The following is a 15,191-nucleotide window of genomic DNA, read 5'->3' on the forward strand; positions in this document are numbered from 1 at the left end:
ACGCAGAAAATGAACACTCCCGCGGTCCTACTTTCTTTGGATGCCGAGAAGACTTTTGACCGTGTGGAGTGGTCATATCTTTTTCGCACCATGGAGGGGATGGGGTTGGGAGGTGACTTCCTAAAAATGGTGAAGGCTAATTACCAGGAGCCGAAAACTCAGATTTTGGTGAATGGGTCTCTCTCACGCTCCTTTAGATTGAATGGGGGCACAAAACACGGCTGCCCCCTTTCCCCGTTGCTCTATGCTATATACTTAGAACCACTCTTGCAGCTGATATGGGATGAGGATGGAGTGCAGGGCATCCATTTGGGGGAAAGCAGTACAAGATCGCGGCTTTTGCTGATGATATGCTGCTCTCGGTAATTAACCCAGTAGAATCCATCGGGTGCAGCAAGAAGGTCCTTGAGGAATTTGGCGAGGCCTCAGGCCTACGTATCAACATGGGAAAGTCAGAGCTACTGGACCTATCCCTAGGCAGGGAGATGAGCACTAGGCCTAAAACTGAGACCCCATTTGTTTGCCCCCCGGGGGGAATTAAATATCTGGGAGTTCGGATCACCCCCACGCTCAAGGGTTGGTACGTGGCGAACTATCTCCCTCTTTTGGAAGGGATCAAAAAGGACCTTTGGAAATGGCAGTCTTTAACCATATCCTGGTAGGGGCGTATAGCCTCAATTAAAATGGTCACACTGCCACATTTGCTTTACCTTTTCCAAGCCATCCCGCAGGCGGTCCCGGAGAAATTCTTCAGGTAGATTCAATCCCTGACGAAGGAGTTTATATGGGAAGGAAAACGGGTTAGACTCAGCAGACGCCTGTTGGAGGCTTCCAAGAGGGAGGCGTGATTAGCCCTTCCAAACTTTAGACAATACTATGAAGCAACACAGCTGCGGGTTATTAGGGAGTGGTTGCGAGAGGGGAGATTATGGGTTGGGATGGACAGGGCAGTGACTAAATATAATCATGGGGAGGTATTATGGTTGAGGAAGGACCTTAGGCCTCATCACATGTATGAAAGCTCCATCACAAGCTTAATGGCAAACAACTGGGACAGACTGGCTAAGATGAGGGGAATTACATCCTTCCCGTCCCCCTTTACACCGATCTTTAATAACGCTGAATTTACCCCCAGAATGTAGAAAGGAGCATTTACGAAATGAGAGGAGGGGGGCTGAAGAAGATTGCGGGACATGTTCCAAAAAGGTGAGATCCTGTCATTTAAAGGGTGCAAAGAAGCCTTTGAGATCGGAGAAGGGGAAAGGCTCAGGTATGCCCATATACGCCACTGGCTGTTACATCCGCCAAATTAACGAGCGGCTACCAGGGAGATCACCTCCTTTAAGAAATGTTTACTTACAAATGACGGGGCCAAGGGACTAATTGGTAACCTCTATAGGATTCTTGACAAGTCTGCCCCCCGTAAACGCTGGCCCTTCATGACAAGGTGGGAGCGGGTAATAGGGAGGGTTTTGGAAACGGAGGAATGGTCCAGTCTGTGGAGGAAAATCCCTAAGCTGGGTAGGGCATCACAAACACAGGAAGCCTGGTACAAAATAATATATGGGTGGCGCATTACACGCCAGCAATTCTGCACAGGATGTACCCAGAGATATCAGGGGAATGTTGGAGAGGGTGTGGGCACGAGGGAACAGCTGAGCATATCCTGTGGAGGTGTCCGAAAATCGTTCCATTCTGGGAGGAAGTGCAGAGGTGGCAAGACAAGGCATTTGGGGAAGGAGGGAGTAGATATCTGGAACAAGTCCTACTGGGCCTGCAGGTTGGCAGAACAGCAGGAGAACCTTGCAGCAGAGAAAGAGCAAGAGTGATATTGACACTTGCAGCTATGACATTAATTGCTCAGAGATGGAGCAGTGTTAATGTCCCGACCTTTCATGACTGGCTACGGAGGCTGTGGGACACAGTTGCTCTGGAGTGGGCGACCTATGCTATGAACAGGGAGTTGTCGAAACTTTGCTGGGGATTGGGGAGAGACGCTGGCCTTCCTAAGAGACGATTATAGGGTAATCTGGTGCCACTAACGCCTCAAGATCCTAGTCCTGCAGTAAGGTCAACGAACTCGCTCAAGCGAGAGCGGCCCTGGAAAGAAGTGGAAAATCTCCCAGGGGGGGAAGAAGGGGAGAGAAGGTTAGGGGAATTGTTGTTCTCTTTTTTTTCTATGTTCATGTTATAAACTCAAAAAAAGATTCTTCCCCCAACTCTGCCTCCACTTTCTCTGGGCTGACATCTTTTCAGGTCTCCGATGGTTGTCAGGGCCACTAGGATGAGTTGGGCAAACAGAGCCACGGGTGGACTGGAAAGCCTGAGGAATCTGCTATATACCTCCTCCAGGTCCTCCATAGCAGAGCGAGTGGCAGTCCCAGGCCACCAGGATCACAGGTGCCACTCTGTAGTTACTGATCTCAACCAGGGGACAGCAGTTCTCAACAGTTGAGAATAGAATTCTGAGGTATAAGAGTACAGTTTGAAGGTGAGTAGCATTTGCTGGCTTTTTGTTACATTTCCCTCACTGTGCTCATATTTTATCTTGCATCAATAGATGCCAATCACTTACAGAACAATCTCCACTCCAATTTAAAACATTGCAGTGAAATGGTAAACGCCTACAATCTTCTTTAGAATGGGTTGGCCCCAAAAGGCAGACAAAATGGCAGAGTTTGTGCTAAAGACGAGCTCTTTACATCAAAGGACATTATGGGACTCATTGGTGGTAATTTGGTGGTAAATCTGCTGAATTACTGCAAACCCGAGTACTGTTACCTCCACTTGTTCCCGTGGAATTACCACAAGATTACAAGTGGTGGTAATTCCCCCTTTTTTGGACTCCATAGGACATCGTGGGGATTTTTGGCAGATTCACCACAAGCAGAATTACTGTGTGATAAATCCGCTGTTTTAGCATTAAGGAGGAAGATTTACCTCCAATTGTTTGCTGGAGATACATCTTCCTCTTTAACGCCAAACTTGTAGTCCGACAGTGCAGTAGTTCAGTGGTATGTGTCCCCTGAGGCCTTCGGGTGTGCATTATAAGCAGTAAAGTAAAGCGTCGTAACGGAATTACTGCCACTTTACTGATGTTTTTACCTGCACTGCCATACTTTTAATGAGGAGCACTACATTTAGTGCCCTGGTCTGTCTTTTTTGTTCTTCCATTTAATTCAGTTAGCCAGCACAACAGCTCTCCCTAAATATTTTCCACATGTATTTGTATTCCCACTTCAAATAATGTGCGCCTCAACCACTCTTCTTGGCACTTTCATGAAGGCAGGCACTTAAGTAGTTAAAGACTAGTATATGTTTTTATTGTTTACACTGAAATAAAGATTTGCTTTATGTACCAAACGTGAACACATTTGTACATGTCCAGAGAACATTTAAATAGCCAATGCTCTTGTATGTGTTTTAGGGTCATTTAATAGAAGAAGAAGGAACTCCCTCTTCGTAACTGTGTCGCTTCTCATTGTGTCAATGCTAATTCTTACTGTGGGCCTGGCAGCTACAACGAGAACGCAAAACGTGACTGTTGGTGGTTACTATCCCGGGGCTATTGTAAGTATTAAGCTTTACGTTTGTTCCAAAAAATGCTGGAAGTACATTCGATGAAAGTACAGAAATATTTCAAACATAGAAAGATCAAAAGGGAAACACACAAAAAAGAAAAAAGCACACTCGACGCCTGTTGTGTTTGTATTTGTATTTTATTTGTGTTTTATTAAGCGCCTTAAACCAAAGCACTGTACGTACAATACAGATCAGTAAAATAAAAATAAATAAACAATAATATCCAGGAAACAATAACTGAATGATGTTGGAGCAAATAAGATTTCAGGGAGCCATGGAATAGAGAATAAACAGAAATAGAACAGAGAGAGAGTCGAAGAGAATTCCAATGAAGGGGAGCAAGAAGTTCAAAGGAATGAAAACGAGACTGGGGGACGTGAACCCCGAAGGAAATATTGAAGAATGAAGGGGGCGAGAAGGAATATAGAAAGATAGTAGTGCAGTTAGATAGCTGGGAGCAAGGCCATATAGAGATTTGTAGACAACACAAAGAAAATTAAATTTAATTTGAGAATGAAAAGGCAAGCAACCAAGCGTTACAAGGGAAGAAGTGATAGCATCCCGACACGGGAGAAGACACAGAGATGAATAGAAGAATTAAAAACTGATTTAACGGGTGCAAGACAGGGGTTAGGGAGTCTGAACAGGGCAGACGACAGTAAAAGAGTCGAGAAAAAATTGGAGAATAAATTAGGAGTTTAGATGCAACGAATGTAAGAAATGGACAAGCTTTGCAAATATTGTAGAGATGAAAGTGGCAGGAATGGGAGGTCAATAAAATATGTATTGATGTCCTCTACATTAAATTGCACCACAATCAACATTTGTGAAAACAAAAACGTTTTAATTTTAACTCTCGTGGGTTTAACCTTTAATTAGAGGTGCCCTTTGATTACACGTGTTTCGGGACTGCTGGTGCCTTTCTCAAATCATGGCATTTCTTAACACAAACACTTCAATTACTGTTGCATGAAATTTCAGTACAATTGTTACATAATCACTGGTAGACAGAAAACAAGGAGTGGTGAAGGGGAGGAGTGTTTAGGGTCAGAGAGATATGTATGTTGAGAAACAAACAAAATACATAAGGCACAAAATAAAGAAATAAAAAAAGAGAAGAAAAAAGAAAAGAAACATTCTTTAAGTAAAAATGTTTAACCGAACATCACATCATCATTTGATAGTCTTATCTCTGTCATTAGTTCTATGTCATCACAGTTACCTCCATTGCACATCATATTTATTAAATTTGAGTCATATAGTGCCCATGTGATTCTTTATCATCCTTGCTACAGCCATTACCCATATTGTTTGTCCTGTTTGAATCATATAATACACATAAGATTGTTGCCTTTGTATATACGTGAAGGATCCTGAGTTCTCTAATAATTACACAGTTTGTGAACTTAATTTGGTCCCATGGTCTACACCATTACGTTTCCTGTGCCCATATTGGTTCTAAGGTTGCCTACTGTACTGTGGTCAAAAGCTTGTGCAGACTATTACGATCTTAAATGATAATGAATTATTGCATGTCTTACCGCGTTTGCTTGTAGTCGGTCTTCTCATGTACTTTTATTAAAGATAATAACTGGGTTAAATCCCACCTGCAAGGAAATATGTCTAGTTATTGTTCTTAGGGTCTTATGTTATTGGGAGGACAGAAAACCAAGGTTTCTCCATATGATGCTAGGAGTCAAACTAAGGTGATTAAACTTTGGTGACTAATAGTATATTTAGATAAAGGCTGAGGATTCGGCATCATAAAAGGGAGACCAAGTGTGCAGACAATGGCTACTTGTACAGTGTACAGCGTTAAATTGAAATGCAACATCCGCTGATTGCTTGGGTTAGCAAATAGATTATTGAAGATGTCGGTGTGCGCATGCATTGCCAAAGCGCATTAGATAGCTCCTTTGGAATTTTATATAACATATTATATTGTGCGACGTGAAAAACCGTGCGTGTGCTTGTAAATCTCAAACGTATGTTATTATAAAGAGCAGATGGACAGCCTTCTGCCTACCTTGTATGGCTTTATTTCCCAGTCTGTACTCGGAATGCCACGTCCGCCGCAAATGTGTTTATAGGTTACCATGGATGCCTTGCAAATCCATCGTCACTTTCTCACTTCCTCCCAATAACATAAAACCCTAAGAACAATAACTAGACATATTTCATTGCAAGTGGGATTTAACCCAGTTATTATCTTTACTTAAACTACATGAGAAGACCGACTACAAGCAAACGCGGTAAGACATGCAATAATTCATTATCATTTACGATCGTAATAGTCTGCACAAGCTTTTGACCACAGTACAGTAGGCAACCTTAGAACCAATATGGGCACAGGAAACGTAATGATGTAGACCATGGGACCAAACTTAGTTCACAAACTGTGTAATTATTACAGAACTCAGGATCCTTTACGTATATACAAAGGCAACAGTCTCATGTGTATTATATGGTTCAAACAGGACAAACAATATGGGTAATGGCTGTAACAAGGATGATACAGAACCACATTGGTACTATATTAGTCGAATTTGATAAATACTATGTGCAATAGATGTAACTAAGATGACCTAGCGCTAATGACAGAGATAAGACTATCAAATGATGATGTGATGTTCAGTTAAACTTTTTTACTTAAAGAAGTTTCTTTTCATTTTTCTACTCGTTTTTTTAATTTCTTTATTTAGTGCCTTATGTATTTTGTTTGTTTCTCAACATACATATCTCTCTGACCCTAAACACTCCTCCCCTTCACCACTCCTTGTTTTCTGTCTACCTGTGATTATGTGACAATTGTATTGAAATTTCATGCAACAGTAATTGAAGTGTTTGTGTTAAGAAATGCCCTGGTTTGAGAAAGGCACTAGCAGTGCCGAAACACGTGTAATCGAAGGGCACCTCTAATTAAAGGTTAAACACACGAGAGTGTTAAAATTAAAAACATTTTTGTTTTCACCACCCTAAACAGGGATTATTTCACCAGGTCGCACAGCATTAGAAGTTGATGTAAGAGCCCCCTCAACAAATGCATGTCAATGAAATATGATAGGAGAAGGAAAAACGTGTGTCGCAGTAAAGACCAAGATTACGGGCCGTGGGTGAGATTCGAAGCTTAGATGGGGGAAAGGATATAAAAGAGTGTGGAAGATGGGGAGAAAGAGTGATGGTGGAAAAAACAGTACTTTGATCTTCCCAGCATTGAGGGTAAGGTAGTGAGAAGACATCCAAGATTTGATTGCTATCAAACAAGCGGATAGATTGTGATTTATTTCTGAAGAAAAAGAAGAGAAAGAAAGAAATAGTTTGGTGTCGTCAGCACAGAAATAGTGAGATAGCCCAAAAGAGAAAATTGTAGCCTCAAGATAAGATGTATAGAGGGAGAATAGAAACGGGCCAATTACCGACCCTTGAGGCACCTCGTGAGCCAGCAAGAACGACTCAGAGGACTTAGCCGCCCAAGAGACAGGGAGTGTTCTGTTAGAGAGGTAAGAGTGAAACCAGGACAACACAGGGCCTGTGAGACCAAAAGATGAAAGGGAAGCCAAAAGTAGAGACTGATCAACAGTGTCAAAAGTGGCTGACAGGTCTAGAAGAAGAATAAGAAAAGAAGAATGCTTAGAATAGCGTGCCGAAAGAAGGGAGTTCACCACAGAGAGAAGAGCCGTTTCTGTAGAGTGAAGAAGACGGAAGCCAGGCTGCAACTAGGGAAGAATAGAAGAATTAGAAACAAACGTAGAGATCTGAGAATAAACAAGCCGTTCCAAAAGTTTGGAAAGATAAGGCAGTAGAGCGATAGGACAAAAATTAGAGACAATCAGAGGATCAGCAGTAGATTTTCTTTAGAATCGGAATAATAGATGCATGCTTAAATGATGCAGGAAAAGTAGAAAGAGAAATGTTTAAGAAGCAAGCAAGATAAGGTACAATAAACAGATAGACCTTGGGAATTAATGCAGGTGGGGATAGGATCTGTAGGGGAAGCAGTAGGATGAGCTTTATCTAGCAAAAGAAGAACCTCGGAATTGGAAACCAGAGCAAAATGAGTAATAAAAGCATGAAGAATAGGAATAGAGGGAGGGGAGGACACTTCAGATGTCTTTAAGACTTCAATGTCATGACAGAGAGAGAGAACTTTAGATAAAAAGACATGAGCAAAGCCAGAGGCAGATAGAGTAGAATTAGTAGAATGATCCACAGTGGGTGGAAAAAGAAGACGTGCAAGAGTTTGAAAAAGGAGCCTACGGTGAGTAGCAGACGCTTAGCAGAAAATACAGTCATCATAAAGAGCCTGATAAGAAAAGTAGGAAGAATGATTGGATGTGTATTTGGCCTTTCAAAATGATGGAGAAGACGGCGCATAGAGCGCTGATGAAAATACAGCCAAGTTTGGGGAGGTGTACGAGAGGGATGGAAGGAGGATAGAGGATAGAGTTGATTGAGAGAAGAGGTGAGAGATGAGGAAAAAGAGAATACAACCTCATCAGCATTAAGAGCTGAGAAAGAAGAAGAAGAAGAGGAGGAAAGAGCAGAAGTACAAACATTATTAAACAGTGAGGATCTGAAGTCACGTAGATGACGCTGAGAAAAAGTTAAAAGGATAGAGGAAAGAGAGGAACAACCAGAGGTCGGTGGGAATAGTGATACATATAGTAGATGATAATCAGAGAGATAGACTGACAGAGATGATACAGGATAAGCAGTATTCTCACCCTTCATTAGGGTCTGCAAGGCATTCTCTTTCCCTCTCCCAGTCCACCCAGAGACTAGAAATGACCTTTATATTGGGTACAATGTTGTTCTAAAAATCTTACAAGACAAATCATTGACCGTGGCGTTGATCCTACCAATGTACGTAGACAAGAAAAGAAGTTATGGGATTGATGCCAAACCGGTTCTCAAAAGAGGGGCGCAAATAGGGGTCTGTGTTTTCATAGCCTTCTGTTTTAAAGTCTGGTCTTTGTTCATGCAGTTTTGATCGTCATGAATTTCCCTCATTCTCCCCCCTATGGCACCCCACCTCCCTACTCTCCTGCCCCCACGTAGACATATACATGTAGCTGCTTCACCACAACTGCGCGACAAAGTGAGGCCTTTAAAGAAGATTTTTAAAACACATATCATGGAAGACTTTAAATAACGCACTAAAACAGTCACAAACACCAGGTAGAACCTTCTTAATAGCATCAGGTGGTAACCACACCCATCCATAGTCCACAGTCAGAGAAGCAGGCTGCAGGAACACCAGCAGGAACACCACCAAAGTAGCCATTTCTGTAATGAAAGTCTTAAAGGTTGGCAACCGCCATATTGTAAAATAGAAAACATGTTTGAATAATTACATTTTATGGGGCAAAGTGATTTGAGATTCCACACCTTGTGCAGGTGTACCATTTTGCTGTGCAGTCTTTCTTATGGGGTAGATCATATCCACACTGTAGGCAGGGGGCTGGGGTCGAGGGGTTTCAGTGTTTCTGTCATCAGGTGCTCCTTGTCCCTTGGGTCTTTGAGGGTTGTTTCGCTACTGAGCACACCTCCTCAAGTTTGACTGACCTCAGCACAAACTCCATCTTGGATGCCCTGATGTCCGCCAGCTCGTGGAAGCATCCCAACTCAAAGATTCTGGGAATCGTAATTCCTGGTTCACAAAGGATTTGCCTCCGTAGTTTGAGAGTGGCACCCAATAATAATGATTTGGGGTCTCATCTTTTCCTCCTCGTTCTCCCAGGCAGAGGTTTCAGTCAGCTGTCTCGTGCGACTGTCATATTTGTCCAGGGTCTCCTCACTTGTCTGCATGACAAACTTTTCGTAGTCGGTATTCAACATGGGAGCAAAGTAATCTGACAGCGCTTTGACAGCTGCAACGTATGAATTATCGGTGGGGCGCAGGGTCTTAAAGAGCTCATGGACCGTTGGACCTGCTGAATATATCAGCATACACTTCTTTGTTAAGTCATCTTTCTCTCCTGTGGCATTAAAGTACATGGCCAGGTGTTCTAGCCATAGTTCCCATTGTGGTCCTGAATTCACCTGGGCCCTGTCCACATCAAACTCACACGGTTCCATGTAATAATGTCGCCACAAAAATCTCGCCATGCAAAAATATCGCCGAAAAATGGCCGTTTTTTGTGGCGACATTATTGCATGGAACATGCGGGGCACACCCCCGCAACCCCCAAACTTTTTTTTTAAAATTGTATTTTTGTTTTTTTGCCCCTGCCCCCATATATAATCGTCACCCATATAATATCGCCGCAACCTTTTCCCGGCAATATTATTTATGGCGACCATATATATGGGGATGATATTACCTGATACCACTCACACAGAGATGCAAGCGACCCGCACAGCTCCGATGTTCCCCCTTGAGGCTGTGGTTGCACAGGTGCAGCATCGTCTTCAGCCGACATTTTGCGCGTGTGAGGAGCCCATCACGGGCACAGGCCAGGGGTGCACAGGCACTCCAGGAGGAGTCGGTACCCCAATTATGGGTGATTGGATGCCCACAGGGGCACAGCGAGTGCACAGGCACTCCCTGTGAGGGGAGCCGCAGCGCGCCACCTGTAGTGGGGATGTATGTGTGCACGGGCAATCTCAGGTGAGAGCCACGCTTGCCCTTTGACAGTGGCGTAAACACGTGGGATATGGTGCCTGGGGACACCTGGGTTTTTCCAAAAATGTTGGCAATAGCCAATTTCCAATGGTATGAGGAGTGTGTATGATGACCAGGGAGCACAGGGTATCTTACCGGCATGCACTGAGCATGTGGCAACCCCGTGGTTGGCTGAGGGACAGCACGCTGTGTGGATCGATGATCCAGGCACTGCTGACATGCCCGACTTGTGGGTACACACCCTGGATTCCTCGTCTTCAATGTTGTGGAGCTCTGAGCATGGGCTCTCGCGAGCGTGATGCTACGCACAAAGAATGACGGACAAGGTTGTGTTCACTTCACAAGGCCCAGCTTGGCTCTGTCTAAAAGGGCTTGTAGTCAGCCTCTACTCTCACTTGCGCGTGATGACGTACAACATCATCACGCTATTCACGTGATACAACGGTGACCATGAAAAACATCTCAAAGATTCGTTCCATGTTCTAGGATGCTGACTCATTCATTTCAGACGCAGTCAGTTCTTCGCTTCTGTCTGTCCTCATCTCGCGGTACTAAACGAGTAGGAGGGAGCGGCTGCTGTTTATTTTTCTCTCTTCTTAATTGCCTGTTGACCCTCATGTGTGCTTTTTTTGATTTCAAAGAGGCTATTTGCAGTGATGTCTCTGGATTACCATTTGCAGCATTTGCCACAGGGCATGCCTGCTGTTAAGCAATGTTTGTAGCCATAAGAGTCTTAGCTCTTTTTAGTTTACGACATACCTTATGAGTTAGGACAGAGTCGTACTCTTCTTGAGCCAGGTTAACGTAGTTTAATTGTGGTTCCTTCAGGGTTGTGGATTCGAAAACATCTCCAATGGCGGCCACTCCCGCCTGTTCGTGAGTGTGAGACGCTGCACCACTTGAATCACAGGTGTTCATAGAAGCCAAGCGGTTGTCCTTCAACGGATCTTACCGTATGTTTGAGTGCCTTTGCACTTCACACTGAATTCGGTTGCACAATTTTAGCAGAATTTTCATTGCAAAGTTTATTACTTCCCTGTGTATCGATTTGATTAAGAGCTATAATAGGTACTTCTGATGGCACAGCTGCACCTGCCACAGGGGCCTATGTTGGTACCATTCAGCTTGCAGGGAGTAACACAGGTTGAGAAGAGAATTGTTATCAATTGGAATTGAGGCACCTGTGTAGTGTCTTTTTGCACTGTAATCAAACGGTCACACCTTTAAAATAGTTTGTTATTTTGCCTTTTGATGTAGGGCCGCCTGCATCGGTCCCTTCATTCAGTACAGGAGGGTTAGCAGTATTAACAGCCCTTGGGGCACTAGTGAGGTCTGCTTCCTTCATTTCCGGCCCTTGCCCCTACCTCGTAGATTGTAACTTTCCTTGGTTGGCTTACTTGACATAATTGCATCAACCGATTAGGATGGTCCCCTACCATCCCTGAAGCCAAACATGACCATGAAGTGCAAGCAAGGTCCATTCGCCTCTCCCCACACACTTTCAATAATTGCCTATTTCTCTAACACAGTTGATCTCACACAACTGACTTTTATTGCACATGATAATCACACACATGTATACCTCGAGGAATCTCCAGGACGTCCTCAACCAAATCCAGTATTGGAGGGGAAAAAAGCTTCCTCTGGATCACTAATGTTTTTTGTAGAGAGAATATCATCTAATAAACTCATGGTTCCATTTCCACAAAAGCTACAATTGTCACTACACTTGTGAAGAACTTTAAAATCCATGGTGTGATCGCCTCAGTTGACCTTTTCTTCCCCACTTCAACACATTCACCAAAGGGGTGCGTTATCCAAAATAGGTGTCACAAAACACTAACACTTCTTTAGATCCTGCAATACAGTTTGTCTGGGATAATTCCACCCAAGATGTAGGTTAGTGATTTATAGTCGGTGCAACACTAAGGGCCCGATTAATGCAACAAATGTGTGCCGAAAGTCGAGGCGCAAGCTGGCACAAGCGTGAAAAAGCACGCGCATGCGTGCGATTCATGGAAGGGCCTGCGCATGTTTTTTCCGGGATGTGTGCCAAATCCACGCGTGGCACGCACGGGCGCACACGTCACTGCAGCATCCCGATGGGGAACAACGTGTGAAAAAGAAGGGGTAACTGGGGAAGTACTGCAGGGAAATACACGGAACGCCCACGCGCACGCGAACAACACGTATTCATGGAATCGAATATGGAAACCATTGCACGGCAAAAGACGCGCATAGGCGTCAACACGTCCGCCACACAAAGGCAGGCGGAAGTGTCCCCACGCGCAGTATAAAAGTGCGCGCAAACAACAAACACGTATATACAGCTACGATGAATGCCCCATTTGTTGCAGCACTGATCGTGGGACACCGCAGGAGGAGGAGAATAGCCAGGCCCCACATTTTTATGCCCCGGACCAGCCTTTTTGGGATACCTGATGACCAGGTCTATGGCACTTATGGGTTTCCAGGTGTTGGCAATCATGACTGCGCGCCCCTCAGTCGGCAGGTACATATACATGCCCAGAACACCCGCAGAAAGGCAGGCCATGGTCCAGGACTTTTACAGGGTGGCACACTTCCCCAAAGTGCTCAGTGCCATAGATTGCACCCATGTGGCCCTACGTCCACCTAGGGCCACTGAGCAAGCACTGGCATTCCATCAATGTACAGGTTGTATGCGATGTCCATGGAATCATCACCTCTGTCTATGCAAACTATCCTGGGTCTACCCATGACAGTTCCATTTACAGAATGTCTGCCCTGAGCCGGAACCTGGAAGCTGGGAAGCATGGCGACACATGGCTCATTGGTGAGTACAAATGTCTGTGCACATGCATGCATGTCACACACAGACAAATACACAAACCCAACTAATGACAAACATCCTTCCCAGGCGACAGTGCCTACTCTCTGATTAACCACATGATGACGCCAATACGGAACCCCACCACACCACCCCAGGTAAGATACAACGCTGCCCATATTGCAACCAGGGGCATAGTGGAGCGCACATTTGGAGTGCTCAAGTCACGCTTCCGCTCTGTTGACCGATCTGGCGGCCAGCTACTATATGCACCCCCAGTAGTGTGCAGGATCATTGTGGCAGCATGTGTCCTGCACAATGTTGCAACACTGCGGCACGTACCGGTGGACATGGTGGTGCCCCCACATCCCCAACCACAGGCACAGGTGCTACCCATGGGAGGGGAAAGGGCACGTGGCTAGGCAGCCCGGACCCAGCTTGTGGCCACATTTTTCACCTAAACTCCCACCCCTGCGGAGTGCACACAGGCCTGGCACATACCAGGTGACAATCTATGATGACAAAGAGACAGACACTGTCACAACCTTACCACCCTGAGAATGTTGCCACGGAAGTGCTACATTGTGTGCATCCCTGGCTACTTCAACATAACCAATCCTGTGTGACCAAAAGGAACACATGCAAGGTATGTATCACACCACCCCCTGCAAAACAGGCCATGCCAATCACTGGTATGTCACCCAAACCCTCCCAACCCACATCGCCCTGGTCTGCCACACCATGACATGACATGAAACAGCAAAAGCTCAACACATGACCAATTACATACGAAGTGACATGTGATAAATGGAAAGAGGCCCGAGACAATCACGCCTGACATGGAATCAGATGAAATGACTGACCAACAACCTCCCACACATACAAAGTCATACACAAATGCTTGCCACCAGTGGTAGCATCAACAAAATACTGAATGCCTGTTCTCATGCACATTGGCCAAGCCAAATCTGCTAATCCCTAACCCATGTGCTGTGTGTGTCTCCTGCAACACACTGCTCAGCACACAGCACAGTGAGCAGCCATTGTGTTGAGGATACACCTTGAGCATCACATAAAAAGGACAAGCAACAGAAATAACTTATTGACGCATGTACACGATCCCCAAATGGTAATTGATCATGCGCTGCAGGGACACAGCGTGCCAGAGAAGGCAATCTGTGTGCACGTGTGGGCATGGAAGGGTGATTATACATGTGGTGGAGCATAGTGTAAGTGTGTGTGTGTGTGTGTGTGTGTGTCAGTAGGGACATGCACTCAAATATGCATGTGAAATCAAGTGACCCTCACTGTCCTGTACACATCACATGTGTGCATTGCCCATGTGTACACCCCAGCATGTCAAACCACAACAATCCCCTGACACCTGAAAAGTAAACACAACACAGGAACAGCCGTTGACTAGCAGAACACATCATGTACATAGTACCCCACAATGACAATGTCAGTGAGTTGTCAAACACTGTAGCCTAAGCTTGCTGTCCAACAACAAAAGGCCCTCCCTCATTTACACATCACCATGACCTTCTGAAGAACTGTGTCTGGGGTCTGTAGCCTTCTTCCTTCTAGTCTACCTGGCTTAAGGATCCCCCTACCCCTTGGTCTCCATGTTCTACCTTGCATGTAAATAGGGTCCAGCCCCCTCAGAGACCACCTTGACTGGTAAAAATACCAAATCACAGAGAACTCCAAGGAGCCAAACCCCCAAACCAGGGAAAAAGCCTGTAGCCAACAAAAAACCCTGGAAGATTCTCCAGTAGATGACTTGAAGTCGCAGAAAATGTCCAAGCACATGTCCAAGCAGAACGATAGAACAACCAAGGTAGCACAGTTCAACAATGGTTCAACAGGATGGGTAGCATTTTCAGTACACAATATACAATGAGGATGCAACAACTGATGGGTAGTGTCACAGCTCAGGTCTCCAGGCGCAGGAGGCACGCACCAACCCCCCCCTCCGTGGTCTGGGCGCCTGCAAGGTAAAACTTACACAGGCCTCCGAGACCCCGGTGGGAAAAGAGGCTCAGGGATCTGTTGTTTGGATAGGCATTGGTAATCATGATAACCAGAAAGAGGGGCAGGAGATGGGAGTTGGATGGTCAAGGGAAAGTAGGCAAAATACAAAATACAACTATTGACAATAACACATACTCGATC

The 15,191-nt window shown here is 45.0% G+C and overlaps 1 protein-coding gene across 3 annotated transcripts in view; it reads left to right on the forward strand.

The window, feature by feature from the left end:
* The window catches only part of TMEM255A (transmembrane protein 255A), a 577,786-nt gene that overhangs the window by 243,246 nt on the left and 319,349 nt on the right, over positions 1-15,191 (forward strand). For all 3 annotated transcript variants that reach the window (XM_069612683.1, XM_069612682.1, XM_069612684.1), the window contains exon 2: positions 3,428-3,570. In XM_069612683.1, the coding sequence (XP_069468784.1) occupies positions 3,490-3,570 (81 nt within the window). In that variant the 5' untranslated portion in view covers positions 3,428-3,489. The remainder of the gene's footprint in view (positions 1-3,427; positions 3,571-15,191) is intronic.

This window comes from Ambystoma mexicanum, chromosome 5p (genome assembly GCF_040938575.1).
Source record: "Ambystoma mexicanum isolate Mex_15411 chromosome 5p, UKY_AmexF1_1, whole genome shotgun sequence".
NCBI classification, from domain to species: domain Eukaryota; kingdom Metazoa; phylum Chordata; class Amphibia; order Caudata; family Ambystomatidae; genus Ambystoma; species Ambystoma mexicanum.